At 44.1% G+C, this 17590-nt stretch overlaps 1 protein-coding gene across 4 annotated transcripts in view; it reads right to left on the reverse strand.

The window, feature by feature from the left end:
- FSTL4 (follistatin like 4) overlaps positions 1 to 17590 on the reverse strand; it is a 214981-nt gene that overhangs the window by 98259 nt on the left and 99132 nt on the right. For all 4 annotated transcript variants that reach the window (XM_069869380.1, XM_069869381.1, XM_069869383.1 and 1 more), the window contains exon 5: positions 1168 to 1358. In XM_069869380.1, coding sequence (XP_069725481.1) covers positions 1168 to 1358 — 191 coding nt within the window. The remainder of the gene's footprint in view (positions 1 to 1167; positions 1359 to 17590) is intronic.

Raw genomic sequence — 17590 nt, forward strand, 5'->3', positions numbered from 1 at the left:
TTATACCTACCGTGTCTCTATAAAAAAATCATCACATTTAGATGAAGTATTGTATGTATTCATAGCTCTGAGATCTGAGGGGATTTACGCTGACACTTTGCATTGTGCAGGAAGGATCATGCATCATGTCAACAGCCTGAGGATTAAAATTCAAAGCAAACTGTCCTACACAGGAGCGAGCTTGGGGAGGAGCAAGCTTGTGTCTGTCCTCCTGCTTGCTCACAGCTTGCATTTACACGCTGGAGCTGCAACACACTTGCTGTTTGCTGGGGAGGGTGAGCACAGAGGAGACACCCCTGCAGAACAAAGGGTGAAGGGCCAGCTTCGGAAACTGGAACAGGTCCCAGGCAGGTATTGGCTTTCAAAAAGGTCTTAAAAGGCATTTGCTTCTAATTCCTCTCAGATGACGCAATGAAATGGAAAATACCACATTTCCCCATATCTTGCATAACGCTTTTGCTCATATTTATAGGACTGTTTTCTCAGGTCTGCACATGCAAAGAGCAAGTTCAGAACACAGAGTAATTGAATTGAATGCCTGGGCTGTGTGTTTGGTTCATTTTACCAGTCAGATGAATTCCAACTGCACAGCACTCCCATAACTAGAAATAACAGTTTTTTTTCAAGCTCTCACCTTTTCTACCATTATTAGGTTCCGCTAATCAACATTTCAGTATCTGCCAAGGCATCCTGGGAAAAAAAACCTGTTCTAAACTATTCCAACTCTGCTGTCTTGTTACCACATGCTAATCCACCGTCCAGAAGGCAGAGAGGAAGAATTAAGAGATTTCTCCCTAACTTACACACACACCTAAAAATCCAAATCAAATCTCCCCATGCTGGCTATCTGAGAACACTCCAGAAGATGACGGTTAGCAGTGAGGATCAGCACCTATTTTCAGGAGCAAAAAAATGATGGGGCTGGAAAGCTGCTGTGGTTTTTGTTTCTAGAGGAACTTCAAATGTTTGAGACAACACCATTGCCCCTCCCTGAGACGCAGAGAGTGACTCGCACACTGCAGTAGATTTTTCCTCTTTATCTGCTGCCAGCCGGACAGTTACAAACGACTGTTCTCTCTGGAGTGCTGCTGCGTTACATTCAATTCGCACTTTGAATGAAAAACGCAATCCATTTCATAATTCCATTTTCATTGAACAATAACCCACCTGAGCCAGTTCAGAGCTGCTGAGATGCCCATCACTGTTTATATCCAAGTGCTTAAACATATCTTCGACCAAGAAGCGCTTCTGGGATACTCTGTCCTCGGCTGGGCTGCTCGGTGGGCTCTGCTGATGAGCCTGCAGGTCGAGGAGGATGCTCTTGAGCCGGCTGTAGTTTGCCATTGTACACGTGTCACCTAGAAGATAAAACCGCGTTACTGGGCCACGTCCATTCGCCTTGATCTTTTTAAAGGATTGAGCTCCTAAAGGGAAAAATAAGGCACATTTAAAGACAGGCTGTCTGCATATACAGCACCACTCAGCTCTGTGCTCGAGCAGCTCCTGTAGTCGTTACCTTTTGTAATAGGTGGCAGTTTTTCTAAATCCTGCTGTCAAGGATGCCCACCAGCATGTTTCCTTCCAGATTATAGGGCTTTGGTTACAGACTTCCACACTCAGCTTTGTAATCCCCACCCATATTAAACCGAGTCTACATTTTTTGCAAAGGTGAAATAAATTCATCTACTCAGTGATTATAAAGTGAAAAATAAACACAGGGAAGCTGATGTTTAGAAAGCGCCTCAAACATAAATAAATGGCACCCTGGAGCATCACCCTGTGCCAAACATTGGGCTGATATTAAGGAATCCTTTAATGCATCTCGAGGTGGCACAATGGCCAGTGAGGAGCACGGGACTGCAGGGAGCAACTGCAGCTGAGGTGTCAGTGGTGCCTGCGTGCACCACCCCGCTGCAGACCGACGTGAATGATTTCCTCGGCCCCTGACCAGGGAAAAGGGTTAATATCACAGAAAAGCTTTCAAGGCAGTCGCTTTGAAATGACACCGGCTTGGCTGGAGGAATCAGATTGAACCTTCACGACCCTGAAAGCCCCCACCGTGCTCGCAGCAGCCAGCTCTTCCATGATTCTTCTCCGGGGAACACTTTACTGTGATTTAAGGGCATCCTACTTGAGGAGAAACACATCCACGTGCCCAAAGTGGTGTAAGATGTTATGGCCCTTTTCTGCTCAACTGCTGTCTGGCAGAGCTTGGCAGAATAAAGAATGGCACTGGCTTTTTTTGTGCAGAGCTGTTTGCTTCAGGATCGAGCAGAGTGGCTGATTGTGCCTTGCAGCAGCCCCTGGAGCACCTCCTGCTCCAGCTCCCCACACCGTGTGGGCATCAACCACCACCCACCAAAGGTACCGACACATTCAGCTCCTCCTGTTAGATGCCCTTGTCTCTGTATTTTCTCTTTAAGATAGATAACCTTATTCTCTATAATGGTAGTTTTAAATCAACTTTTTATTTTAATTCATTAATCCTGTTGGATTAAATCTAAAGGAACGTGGTCTCATCTCAGTTTAAAGGACAATACTCTTATAGATCAGCTCCCCAAACACTCCAAACATCATCCCTCTGAAAAATAATAGAAGACTGGCATACTGACAACTAGTGTTCTTGTCCTTTTCTCACTGAGATGCACCAGTTTGGGTCCTCTGGTTCTGCTCCAACTAAAACCCAATTAAAATGCCAGGTGGGAGGCAGTTCTCTGATAGCAAACCCATCTGCTTTCAGGATTTTTTTTTTCCTCTTTCAACCTTCATATTCTGTGCTCACAACTTGAAAAGCACCATGACTTTAGAAGGTGAAAGAGAACACAGAGGCTAGACACACGCTCACCGGTCAGGTCAGAGACCTAGTGCTACATAAGCAATAACTGCAAGACAAGGCTTATTTTCTACCCTGAACTCAGGCCCTTCTAGTTTTGAGAGTTTCTCACTGTTCAGGGATATTACAGCTGCAAAAGTTTTCCATCCCTCAAAACAACCTCTGAAGAGCTCTTGGTCCCACACAGAATCAGCCTCGTTTTATGGAAAAAACAAGTCGCTAATTAGCCTTGTTTATTATTTCTGCTTTGTTTTTTCCCCCCCAACCATGCCATTTGGTGGCTATTGTGAAGGCAGCACGAAGAAATTTCCTTCTTCCAATCACGTGTTTATTTAAGAGAAAAACTGATTGCTGTATCTAGTATAATCAAGCAATTTTGCAATCTTGTTGTAAAGATCATCTTAGCTATTGCAATAATAAGTTTTTTCTGAGCTGGAATTTTCTTTTCTCTTCAGTCAAATCTTAATGCCAGAGACATACCTAAGGCTAATAAAGACAGGGAAACCTATTTAATTTGCTTGCACCTCAGTTTCTGCTTGGCAGTTTCCATTTGTGAGCACGAGTATGGCTATGGGCAAGCCACATGGTGACACTGAGTGAGATGCTCCATTGTCGTGGTCCTCCCCATGGCAGGGACCATCCAACACCTGGGTCTGCACGTGCATCGCAGCCACCAGATCTGCTCATCCTGACAGGTCCTTTTAGCCCGTTTGATTTCACACTTCTTCCTCCCATCACCTTTTGCCAGTAGCATATGCCAAAGCAGCTCTTCCTTTATGGCCTCCAGACCTTTTATTTCCTGCAGTTAGATCTTTTTTTTCCAGATACTCCCTAACTGTTGCTTGGGCAGTGCTTTCCCAGCCCTCTCCCTTTCCTCGCCTTCTGACTCACCTCAACTCTTTTTCTGACCACAAAAGGCATAACTGGAAAAGGACCTAGGCGCTTCTGAAGCCTCCCCATCTCTTCTAACAGCCCTTCTCACTTTATTAAGCTTATATTAACATCTCCTCTGTCTAACAGGCACCCCCTGCCACCAGCTTGATACCATCTACCAGCGTGGAGGATTAACTGGGTGGGACGGTTCCTTGCACACTGGAGCCTCAGCCAAAACTGAGCACAACTGAGTGTTTAAACAGAATTTCCAGTATGAACTGTGCATTAAGGCAACAGCAAACTATAAGTAATATGTGCAAGGCGCAGATGTTGGAATCCAAACATTGCAACTCTACTCCAGTGCACACAGGACCTCACCAGGTCACTCACTGGTGATGCACTCAGGCTCTCAACTGTGTTGCATGGCGTGAGCTGGGAGACGGCGATTTCCTATCACTGCATTGTAACCCCCTGTGATTTTGCCATGCTCTCAAAACATAACTGCTCTTCTCAAATAAGTACACGCTCACCTGGGCTGCAAGACAGCCCAACGTAGGCACAGTCATTTGGAGGTTTTCATGGCATCAAAGCCGTGCTGCAGCCTTCAGGTAAATGATGGGCATGAAGAGTGAAATAAAGGAAACCACAGAAGGAGAGAACTGGTGACAACCACAGGCAACAACTCCCAAATCCTCAATATTTGCCCCACCACCACTCTGCTGCTGTTTTCAGGGTCAGGGACCATCTACCCAGCAGAGTCCCATCCTGTGAGGCAGGATAATGCCATTCCACTGGATACACAGCAAAGAAAATCAGCAATAAGACAATTATGCCTCCAGTTTAAAAAAATATGTTCCTTTTCACATGCTGTTAACACAAGTCACAGTCAGAAGGTGCTTCTGGCCCCTGTTAAAACTGCTCTAAAATCTCATTACCTTCACTTCTCTCTGAAGAAAACAACATTCTCTGGCTCTGCTGGAAGCAGATCCCTTGGCATCTCTCCACAGCGTGAATGTGAGAGGCTTCATGGGCTCATGCCTTTCAACATTTTCCCTGACATCTGAGGGTTAAGGTGATGCACAGGCAGCTGCTTCAGAGCAGAGCACTGTAAAGCTGCACACCACATGCAAGGCGATGAGTAAAAGTAATAAAGTTCCATCCCAGGGGTGCACGATCAATAATTTGTGCTTCTTTGGCTGAACTAAAAGACTGATAGGAAGATGCACTAAAACTGCAATATATATGCATATGTGCATACACATATATATGTATAACTTACATATTTAATCTCACTGTAGTGGAAAAACAGGGTGAAACCCACTCCAGGTCAATGGAAATACTCCGACCTGAAACCATGACTTGATAGTAAGTCTGGCAAAAGTATTTGAATCACTTGGGATTATTAGAAACACTGAATGGTGAGGGTTGGAAGGGCCCTCAGGAGTTCACCCAGTCCAACCCTCCTGCTAAAGCAGGTCACCTTGAGCAGGTTGCACAGCCATACATCCGAGTGGGTTTTGAATACCTCCAGAGAAGGAGATTCCACAACCTCTCTTTCAGCTGCTGCATTATGGTAGGACTCGATGATCTGGTGGGTCTCTTCCAACCTGGTTATTCTATGATTCTATAACCTGCATGTAACGCTCTTTCAAACCCAACTTTAAGGCACTGCAGCGAACAGACATGGATGCCGGAGCTGCTCTGTAAAAGATGCTGCCTCCTCCTCCACCAAGGAACAGTGGAGACACATTCAGGCAACCCAAATTGTTTGACAAGCCAATGCCAAGGGCAGTTAGGGTCTCCTGGAGTGAAGATCCTTACCTGCCTTTACTAGGCATTATTATTTCATCTTTTAAACTACCTTCCCTATGGAGACAGCTAACAGTCCTTCCTTGGAGCTGGTTGTATAGGTTTTGCAAAGCTCTGTATTTTGTCTCCTTCCCACCCACTCCTTTCCTGCTGTTGATGACACTCGTAATCTTCTTACATTGTGCCTGGGATCCACCTGCTTTATCTGCTAAATGCCACCTCTTCAGGTTTCCAGCAGCACTGGAACGCTTGAAACTTGCCTGTTTGCTGTTCTTTCAGATATTACAACCATGGCTGCTAAACAAATAGAATCACAGGAAAAAACATCTGTGTGCCCTCTCACTGGTCCCCATTCTTGTCTCGGCTTTGCTAAATGCCCCTAGCAGTTGCCTTTGCAACATAAGCTCATCATTAGCAGTTTATTTAATCTCAGATTGCTCTCATTGGTAGGTCTCATTAATGGATGTCTCTCAGCTTGGTTTCCTTGTTAGCGCTTCCCAGGGACTTGGATTCTGTCTGCAATTGTGACCAGCTCAGACGAGTTTCATACTTCCAGAGGTGGCTTGTTTGGAGATGGGTCCCAGCTTGCACACCGGGATGTGGCCACCGCTGCGCTTCTGAGATGGTTTTCAAAGGACTTCTTCCCTTCCCTCTTTTGGAACACTAGAAATGCTGCTGTGTGTTTTAAGAGCCTGTGTGGTACTACTGCCAGCTGCCCCACTGCCTACTGGCGCACTCAGGGAACCCTCCCCACCTCATAGCTGGAGAACCAAGACAGAGAACCCAAGATGCAGATTCAGGACAAACTAAAACTCACTGTTCTATCTTCCATGCCCTAAGCTCATTCTCTACTTACTTGATCATCTTTCTTTTGCAAAGGCTAGAGACAAAAAAAGGCACACGTTGCTTTTCGACCTTTACCTATGATCCCAGTATGATTTATCCTGGTAACTCCAGGAGAAGGTGAGAGCTGAAGGCATACTGCAGGCATCCAACACCAAAATGAAACTGCCAATCATCTAACAGTGGGTGGGTTTTTTTTTCCACACAAGCTTTAATAACAACACATAATATCACCAGAGAGCCTGTATCACTTTTGCTGATGGGCACTCTACTTTTTGAACACAAACTTAATTTGATCGTAACCCTTTGAACAACAAACACAAGCCTTCCCCAGGAAAAGCCGCATGGTTTTTGTCCTGCGGTAGGATGCTCTGGGCAGAGATACCTTTGTTCACATCCCACTGCTGGAGATCAGCCTGTAGCCCTCCCGTGAGCTCTACATCCCACTTTGTACTCATAAAAACAAAACCCTGGTGACTTTCAAACAAACCTCACACAAGGTGCTCACACCTCATGTGCTCCTTGAATAAAACTTCAATATACTTGCCATGCTCAAAATACAGGGATTTCTGGTGGTTATTTTGAAGAAATGGATCATTAAATACATGCCATCCTCCAGAGGCAGCCAGCACTGGCTCTCCATCCCCAAGCTCTACCCCTGCCGCGGTCACATCCGTGTGATGTAGGATGGAGCCGAAAGTAAGGAACCACGTGGCAACCCCCCCAGCCAGGGAAGCCCACAATCCCCTCCTCCACGCCAGGGGAGATCGCTGAAGAAACAAGCCCTTTTTATCCACTTAGAGCACTTTCAAACCCAGTGAAGCCTGGCATTGTTTGAATTAAAAACCAAAAAGACAGACAGGCAAAGAAAAACAATAAGGCAGAAGAAAAGTAAAAGAAAAATCCAGCGTATTAAGGTCTGATTGCTAAAGTGTGGCCAATAACTGTCACGTTTACATGCTCTGCTCACTCCAAGCAAGGCTGTTTCTTGCTCTGTTTTGCAGTGGCTACGTAATTCATCCCGTTTACCACTTGTGCATGCTTTGGCAGATAAAATATTGATCAGCCTGCCAAGAAACACAGTGTGCCATTCTGTTTTCTTGTCAGAACTCGGTAATGAACTACATTTATCAAGAGCATCCTCACTGAGATAGGTCAGTGGTGAATGTGGCTAAATTGTGATGACAGATCATTAATCCAGTTCCCTCAATAATTGCCCTCTTTAAGAATATTACTCCTGGTTTCTCTGAATTCTAGGTTTTTACAGTCGGGTCCCTGAGCAATCTTCAGCCCACTTCTGAATCAAAGCAGATAAGGGAGAAACAGCAAGTCTGGGGATTAAGCATCCTTCAAAGAAAACCGGTTAACATTAAATAAAAACAAAGTGAAGAAGTGCAGAGCTTGCTTTGATAGGTAAACTAATCTCTCTCTAAAACATTACTGTGCAAGGTGTCTTACAATGCAGCGATTACTAGAAATACCAGCACTGCTTTAAATACCAAGAATGATCCGATAACACCTAGAGAGCACAAATCTCTCGGTGTACAGCTAACCTAACAGTAGGTGTGAGCCTAAATGTGTACAGAAGTCTTTAGAGGATTTGAGCCCTACTGGTTATTGAGCTATTTTTCAGCACAACTACAGAGGCGGCACGAACAGCACCCGCAGCTCTCCATAAAGTCTGTGACAAAAGTTGTGTGGTCATTAGCATCCAGGCTAAGTACAAAAGTACGTGATTATCTGCACAAGAAGGCCTGCACGGAGATTCAAACTTCGTCCTGTGACCCTCCAAAGACTCTGGAGGCGGTTCCTCTGGGCTGCCTCTCCACACGCCTGGATGCACCAGCCCCCGTGCTCTCCCGTCTGAGCTCCAGCTCTTGAAAACCCACCCAGCAGTCCCAACCTAGGACTACAATTGATAAGTTATCACTACAGGTGAGTTAGGGCATCGCCACTGGGCATCCCACACGGAGCTGCCAGCCCCGGATCCCACACCACCATCACCCCGCTCAGAAATCCCCCTGCAGCAGCAAGGACCGCGCTGCTGTCTCGGCCACCGCGGGGAGTACGATAATAACCAGCACAAACCGTCACCGAAGGGGAACTCCAGTGGCACTAATTTTCAAGGCAACCCTTCACCAACCACCAAATGTAGTAATAAAGAGCTGTTTGGAGCAGGCTGGAGAGTGTCATTTCTAAGGCAGGAGGCACCAGGGGTGTCATTTTATTTGACAGTTCCTTTTAGACCGTGCTGGCTATTTTCAACTGTTCCTATGGCAGTTTTATAGCTCCAGGGAGAAATTCAGAGCAGGAGGTGGGAGCACCAAGCTTTGTTTTCTCATCCATTTCCATAAGGCAAAAGAGATGCTATTTTTGGTAACCACATTTCTAGACAAAATTGAAGAGATTTGAGAAAGGTTTTGTTTTCAAGCAGCCCATCCTTTCATATGCTTTACTTAAGCTTTATCCAGTATTATTGGAAGCACCAGGAAAGGACTAAACTAAAATGTTATGGGATACAAATTTATTTATGAGTGTAGCTCCTTAATTCCTAGGCAATTTAGCCCTAAATGGCACATCAGCAACAGCTCATTTTCATGCATACGAAATCAAAGTGCCGGCATGTGTGAACTGCAAAAATGTAGTCCCAACACATCGGATCACTGAATCCAAGTGCGATGACTATGTGAACTCTTTACATCAATAATCCTCGGCCTTGTGGCCCATTTGCCTTGACAGAGCAGGTTTACATAAGGACAGGAAAATTAAAGATTACTTCAGTTCTTCAGGGGTCTCAATACAAACCTCCATTGCTCCATGCTTTCTATCTGTTTCCTTATATCTATTATCTGCTTTCTTTAATCACTCTTTTTTGCACACACATGGAGACATTGGATGAACTTCTCTCCTACTTTTCCTATATGGTTGGAAAGAAGGAGAAAAAAACTGCTTTTTTCAACAAGTTGGGGCCGTTCAGCTCTGAGAAGAGAAGATTCCAAAGAGATCTTTTTGTGACCTTTCACTACCTAAAGGGGGCTGATATAAGAGATGGGGAAAAATGCTTTAGCAGGGCAATAGGACAAGGGGTAATGGCTTTAAGCTTGAAGAGGAGAAGTTTAGACTAGATATTAGTAAGAAATGGGTTTTTTTTGCTGAGGGTGGTGAGGCACTGGCCCAGGTTGCCCAGAGAGGTGACAGATGCCCCATCCCTGGAAACATTCAAGGTCAGGTTGGATGGGGCTCTGAGCAACCTGGCAGACTTAAAGATGTCCCTGCTTACTGCAGGGGGGGTGGACTAGATGACCTGTAAAGGTCCCTTCCAACCCAAACCATTCTGCAGTTCTTCACTGTCATTGTGTCAGGAGCCACACGCCACAGACAAGACGTTTCAGCGAAGCTGGCTAAGTGCCCCGTGCCCTCATCGCAACGCGACCCGCCTGCCTACTTTCCACACAGCCAAACTCCTCGAAGGCTGAGTGCTTTTTTTATTCCCAACTTGAATTCACAAGTAAAGTGAAACTCTGGTAAAGTTCCTGCTAAGAGGAGCAGATGTTTAACATCATGCAAATTCATAAACATTAGCAATCCTTCAGCTGCTACTGCTGAAAAAATTCAATTAACAATAAAAGCCCAAACTAACTTGCTTATCTTAGGGATATGTTTCAGTTAATAAGATGTACATTTATCAGATATCCATATTTAATTTAGAAGCAACTGGGAGCTCACCGAATATATCACAGAAATGGAATATATTCTGTGAAGTAGATACTATTAAACACTAGACATTTACAACCTGGAAGAGTTAAAACTTGCCTCAGCATATATTTATTTCAATATTTCATTTTATTACAAGAAAAAGCACCCATCTATTACTTTGCGAGCTCTTAAAATATATTAAAAACTTACAGCATCAGAAAATAAATTCCCTGTTCTATAAACAAAAACTCTATTCCTACCTTAAACAATTACCTTCCAAAGGGCATAAACCGAAATGAATCACACACCTTAGCCCCAAATGCACAGGAAAAGAGATGGATGGACTTGCAGCCTTTCTCGGGAACTAGAAGAATTACAGCTTGGTTTGCGAAGTCTAAAATCAAGTTCTAGATTTGCATCCTTCCTGGGAGGGAGGAGGCAGTGGGACAGGCAGGAAACGTTAGAAGCACCAAGGAGGGAGGCAGGAGGAAGCCTGCTGGTGGGAAAGTGTGCCATAAATGTAATTTATCAAGTCCGTATCTTCAATGTGCCACAGATTTATAGATTTTTAAAGGCAGGAGGGATCATGTGCCTGCTCCAACCTCCTCCACTCCACAAGCACTGAACTCAATGAGATTTGCCTGCAGCAGCTCCATGATTTGTTCGCTGTATAGCACACCTCTTAGGATGGCTTCCAGCCCTGATTTAAGTATATAAGAGTAATTTTTCAAATGATTACTTAGTCTCAGTGGGCAAACATATTTTATTTTTAATTTGCTTAGCTTAAATTTCCATCTACCGAATTTTGTTACGCATTTATCTGGTACATCAAACCGTAACTCTTGCATCCCATGTGTCATCTTTCCTGGTTTGCACTGACACTTGGCTCAGCTCATGCCTTACCTGTCCTCTCTGGTGAGCTGTGGGATCCAGCAGCTCTCACTAAGACAGCTCATGTTCTGACTAACTGTGTTTTTTACTCTTTTCTGGGAATTTTATCATCTCCTGCCAGCACCGAAATGCCCATGGCATCAGATGTGGCTGTCAGGAATCACAGACTGGTTTCAGTTGGAAGGAACCTAAAAGATCATCCAGTCCATGCCCCCTGCCATGGGCAGGGACACCTCCCACTGGATCAGGTTGCTCAAATTCCCTTCCAACCTGGCCTTGAACACCTCCAGGGATGGGGCAGCCACTGCTTCTCTGGGCAGTCATCATGAACTGGAAGAGTTAGTTTTTGTACAGTGATGATTAGCTTAGTTCATTCTTCACATCTTAGGTCATCCTTCACTTTGGTAGTTACATGAGGAAGAGACACGATCCATTGGTCTGAGTGACCAGAAAGCCTTGGCTACCTTTTCCATGTAGCCAATTCACAATCTTCATTTCTACGCAAAAAAAATCTCATCACGACTTCAACCCTGACATGCTGTAATTTAAATTAACCAAACCAAACACGCTTTTGTTAGATAAATGGTATATTTGCTCCTCATGCCTGTTTCAGTTGATGATGCCATGCAATCTGCTGCTTGACATTTCACAATGCTCTACCTTATTCCTATTAGAGAAAGCAAAATTGTCTGGATTCCTCCGGGAAGTAACTAATACTCACTTTTTCATAGCTGACTGGCACATCTATCAAATACTTCTAGATAGCAAATGCGTTATTTGGAAGCTTTAATAAATGTTAAAGTCCTCTGGCACAAATGTAAATTTACTGATCCTGTTGTGCTTTGAAACACTTACCTTTCCAAACAATTCATTGTCTTTTACTGCCAGGAGGAGCACTTCACCTCCACTCTCTGCCAGGGATCTCATGAAACTGGCTCCCAGACACAGGTACCTTCCTGTGCAGTTTCTTACCTGTACCACGACCAGCAATACAAATGATAAAGGCTACTGCATGCCATCCTCGGTGATGGATACAGCCAAGAACATTAAACTCTTTTCTTGGGTGTTTGTGTAAACAGGTTTTCCCTGCTGCCTTCTTGGAGACTATCTTGCTTCGATCACAAGGCCACATGATCTGCCCTGGAACAGCTTTGTCCTTTATCACAGTAACTTTTTAAGCAATTCTGAGCCAGCCGTTGCCTATGGGTACCCTGTTTCTCTCCTCTCCTCTCAGAAGGTATGTGATGCTTATGACCGCCCCTGCAGACAGGGACAATAGAGGGTACACACACCTGCTGGCAAATAGTTCTCCTGGCATTTTCAATCCAACTGCAATAAGAAAACACCCTTACTCTCCCCAGATCTTGTGCCCTTCCGACATCCTCATCATCAAAGACATGCAGAGAAATCTGCAGCAAAACAACTGCTCATTTTAGGCACTTTCCCACCTTGCACTCAAACCATTAAGTCTCTTGACTTGAGAACATCTTGCTAAGCACCAAAGGACAATACAATTACAGTAAGCAGGAGTATTTATTATTGTTAAGGATGTGTGTAATGGTCTAATAACGATTTGCTGTGACTGTTGTTCAGATGTCATTAGGAGACCTCTCAGACATCTCATTAGTAGATCGTAATGTACACCCTAAAGGGCATCACTGTAATTATAAAATGTTAACTTCTAAAGAGGAAAACGCACACAAGGAGGGAGAAAGTACTTCTAACATAAAAAAAAAATTAATAAGGAATAAGAAACTTCACACAGAAAGCTCTTAAGTTGGCCCAGCAATAAAAGATTACAAGGAACCACCTCCAACATGCACATGTACGCATGAGAGTCCACTTAGTCCTCCAGAACGCGATGAAGTCAGAACGACTCTGCTGCAGCAGTTTGAAGGGTTTCCAATACTTCAGTTGGGTTTTTGTTATTGTAGTCATTCTGTACAATCCATGCCAGCCCAGAAAAGAGCAGAGCCTCCCATGACAGAGTCAGAATGTGCCACTCAAAGATAGAACGTTCTGACTCCGTCAAGTGTTAAATCAGATTCTTTGTGGTATGAGTGGTGCAGACGAGGACTTTGATTCCTACCGCACCAGTAGGAACACCATTTACAACACAAACAGATGCCGCTTGTCCTGCCTGCTCCCAGACAACAGAAACAACTAGATTTGTATTTCTACTTTAAATCCACACATGAGGAGCAAATGCAGCAAATCAGGGAACAGATTGAATAAATCAAAGCTCAACAGGCTGAATTTTGGGGATGAATTCCTCTCTATTTCTTTGTGGGAATTTTTTCTCCTTTTCTCTTAAGCACTATAATAATAGATGATGAATGGGAAAGTCATCTAAGCACTAGAAATCCTTTGCTGCTGACAACGCAAATAACCTTTCTGTGGCTCAGGGTACCAGTTCTAGAGTAGATCTGCTGGAGGCCTGTCAAGATAACAATATCCCCACACTGAACCATCGGCAGTGGGATTTTTCATTATATATGTCACTAACGTACGGAGGGAAGCTTCTTACTGCAGAAATAAAGGGATGAAAACATGTTTTTCCTGAAGATTGTCAGCACCAAGAGTGACAGATACTCCAGGGTAAAGCACGAATGACAAACCACTATGTTTTGATCTGTGAGAGCACTACACCGAGCCTATGTTGAGAGGGAATTAGCACAATTTAAAGGCTGGGAAGCAGGGTGCAAAGGCCCTGAGGGAGCTGCCCACCCAGACCCAGCACTGTTGCTCTCAGCACTTCTGTCCCTGTGCTGCAAAACTTCAGCTTGTGCTCTGGACTGAACAGGCTCCCTGCAGACCCTCCTAAAGGAAAGAGCTCCCCAAATTTCAATCTGTCACTCGGACAGGGATCGTCTCTCCCACGGCAAGCTCACACGCTGCCTGTTTCCCTGGCACCGAGGTCAAGCTGACAGGCCTGTAGTTCCCTGGATCCTCCTTTCTAACACACTACTTATTTCAAGTGCATTAAGTACAATATAAGTGACAGATAAAAGCGATGTATCCCTTGGGTCGCAGGGCTCGGCCACCCGATGAACTGACACGACTACATGCCCTACGCTCACAGTAACCATAAAGTGTCACAAGGGCTCAGGTTTATTCACAATTTACAGCCAGTCTCCATCCCCACCAGCTGCATCCAAACAGCACAGGACGCTAACGGAACTCAAACCACTGAAGAGGATACAACTCTGAGGTTTATTACAGCTGGGAGATTAAAATCCAATATTGCGGTAGAGAAGGATGTTAAAATGCCGCACAGATTAAGCTCTTCTTTGCTCAGAGAGGTGGTTTGATAATAGTAAGTCTGGTTTAACATAGTTTTATTGACAAATTCTATTTGTTAAGGGCTCTGAAGGAAGAAGTGATGCTCGTGTCTCACGCTCTCAGCCACTGGGTACCCTGTGTGGTTTTCTTTGCCAGCAAACAGATCCAGCTTAACCTGTAGCCCGAGGCACAAGTAATTCACTGCGCTGCACCACACGCGCTGGGCTCCTCAGAGCAGTTGTGCTGTGTGACGAGCAAAGGTCTGGATACTGAGTGCTCTAAAGAAGTGATGTAATTAAGTTTCGTGTAAGGAATTCCTTCCAATGCAGCAGGTTCTGCGAGATAATAAGACTTGTTGATAGCTGCCTGTTTCCCTAGTGGAAACCTTTCCTAATCATCTTGGTATCTTGCTAAAGCCCCCTGCAAGCGTACAAAGACTCTACATTAATGACAGTCAAATCAGTTTATACATGGTCTTGCATGAATGCTTTTCTCCTTGTCTTTAGCACCACATGAAACACAACAGCTATAGAAAATGACTGAAAGTTCCTGCTCTAGAAGGTAAGCAAGGAAATTAATGGCATTTATTAGAAGCAGGGTCAGGCCCTTGGTCCTGTCAGGTCTTTCTCATACTCAGTGTGATTTTTGTGATGTACAAACAACGACGTATCAGTAGAGGCTTCTGACAAACCATTTGAAATGTGACAAAAAGGAAAAAGGAGATTAGAGGGGGATAGTTGACCCCAGTTTTGTGATGGTGGAGTACCTGCGAGTTTGCAGGACTTAACCTTCACTGGCAATACAGAAAAGAAGACTCAAATAAAGATCTGGCTTTGCTTATTTCAGTATCTTTTCCCTGCTGTCAATAAATAAACAAACAGAAAATGCATTTACTTATTTATTTTCCCTCCCTTGTAAGATACAAGTTCATTCATTTCTTCTGCTTAGGTCAGAATCACCTCTCTAGTAAAAACAGCAAAAGATTCAGACCATCATTTGACAGCTTTGTCTGCATCCATGTCAACAGAATAAGAATAAATCAACCATTTCCTCTATGGCTGATGCACTCCAAGAAGCAGAGAGTCATATGCATGGGATGAAGTCCCAGCTCAAGCTTATCCAAGCAAGTAAAGTAACCTCTTGAGCTGTGTTCTTCTTCTTAACATAATAGCAGCCAAACAGCTGAAAACTTTTAAAACTAATATGCTAAAATTTTATGCTTCACATGCTAGAATTTGTAATACTGCAAACTGCATTTTGAGTTGCAGTCAGTCAAGCAGAAAGGATACCTATGGCTGTCAGATAAATTTATTTTGAACTGTGAAATAATTATATTGCTAGGTAACGTGAGGTAGCACCCCGTCATCCCAAAGATACCAGCCAACAGCCTGGTGGCCTAATTCATATTTCACATACACCGCAAGTGACCCGTGCATAAAATGTGATGGTGACCTTCATTAGTAACAACCACGTAACCCTTAAAATAAAAGAAAATCTAGCAAGATTGCATATCTGGGTCTCCGTTAAAGGGTGCAGGAGGTCATAGCGCCTCAGCCTGGGCAGTCCGAGATGTCTCTATTACACAGACGTCTAGAGAAACTACAGAAATGCACTTGCACACAGTTATGTTTTTGCAAATCCCTGTGCCTACCACGTCTTTCCTCCTGTACTTCTCTTCTCCAGGCTGAACAAGCCCAACACCTCAACCTGTCCTTGAATGGGAGGTGCTCCAGCCTTTCAGATTAAAAGGCATTTCAAGAAAGCTAAGCATGAACTTTAATCACACTGTAGCCCTTCACCCCCTCATTAATTATTAGAGGCCAGGGAGACCCTGGAATAAAATTATTTTCTTGGTTCTAATTTATTAACTCCTCAAAGGACGTTTAGAAAAGCCTTATCTGTGAAAGGATTGTGCTCCAAGAGTGTGCTTTTTCCATGGGTAAAGCTTTGCGAAGTGAGGGTTCTGAAGGAAGAAAAATGTTACTACACATTTATTCAATGCCATATTCCCTGATACTTCACTTCCCACATGCTCATTTAGCTGCTACGCTGTGCTGCGAGGGAGGGATGCAATGAAGACCAGAGAAGAACCTGAGATAAAACATGAACAGTGCAGTTCAAGATGGTGATAATGGCACATTTAAAACAACACCTGGCAGATGTACCTGCAGATGGGACTCCTGCAAGTTATAAATGGAAAGACTGCAGCTACATGGAGTGAAATGCTGAAAAATGACAACTGCAGAAACCTTGGAGATAAAAGGTCTGAAAGATTATGACCATCTCTAAGGAAGGATGCCACCAGCATCATCCTCCATCATTCCACCAGGATAGCACTGCTGTACAACAGAGTCAAACCTTGTAGAGATTACAGCAGTCAATAAAAAATGGGAGCAGCCCAGAGCATCAAGGCAAACTCCCCAACACTGCTATTCTTTTCATGGTTTTGTTACCAATATCAGCAAATGTTATTAATGAAGCTAGTCTCTAGCCTCCAAAGTCAACAGCTATTGCTTATCTGCGCCTCAGCTTTTCTAATACATCTTTTATGAGCTTGAAAATTTCTCAAATTTTTATCAAGAGCTTTTGGGAGCGAAGAGGGGAGGAGGAGCTGAGGCCACCTTTTAACGGGACCTTTCACAAGCTGCTGCTAAAACCTCTTCCTAATTCCACAATCAGAGCCATGGATATCATTACTCCAAAAGCCTCACTGTCTGTATCTGTAGGAAAGGAAAGTTTCGCAGTTGAGTGTTTGATAGGAATGGTTGGACTCGATCTGGTGGGTCACTTCCAACCTGGTGATTCTATGATTCTTTCCCTGCGGAGGGAACCACATCCTCCTCTGCACACAGAAACCGCCCAACACGCCTCAAATTACATGGATTGGAAAACACTGAGAAGTGCCTTTATGAGAGTGCAGCTGAAGGTTTCGATGACTACTACACTTATGAAAATGAAATAATCAGCTGCATCTGCTGTGAACCTGAAAAGCACACCAATCTGTATGGGTAGGGTTATTTTTACTGCTTACAAGTTTAAATACAGAGCTTAATGAAAAGCCACTCAAACACATACTATGATTCAGACGACTATGAAGATGTTCAATTACATAATTCCTAATTCCTCCTGTCCATTAAGGCCAGAAGTGGGATTAGGGAACACGCACATCCCATTAATACCTTTCTATAGTTTAAGCACATGATTGCACACACAGGGATACAGGGCAGCACAGAACGAGTCAGACTCTCAATGGCTCTGAGACAGGAGGACACAGAGCAGCTGCTTGCTGGCTAATTCAGCCCTGGCATCTTTATTGCCACAAATTGTGCCCTAAAGTGTATTAGCTGGCTGTAAAGCTGGGGT

Source organism: Phaenicophaeus curvirostris, chromosome 15, assembly GCF_032191515.1.
Source record: "Phaenicophaeus curvirostris isolate KB17595 chromosome 15, BPBGC_Pcur_1.0, whole genome shotgun sequence".
Classification (NCBI taxonomy): Eukaryota; Metazoa; Chordata; class Aves; order Cuculiformes; family Cuculidae; genus Phaenicophaeus; species Phaenicophaeus curvirostris.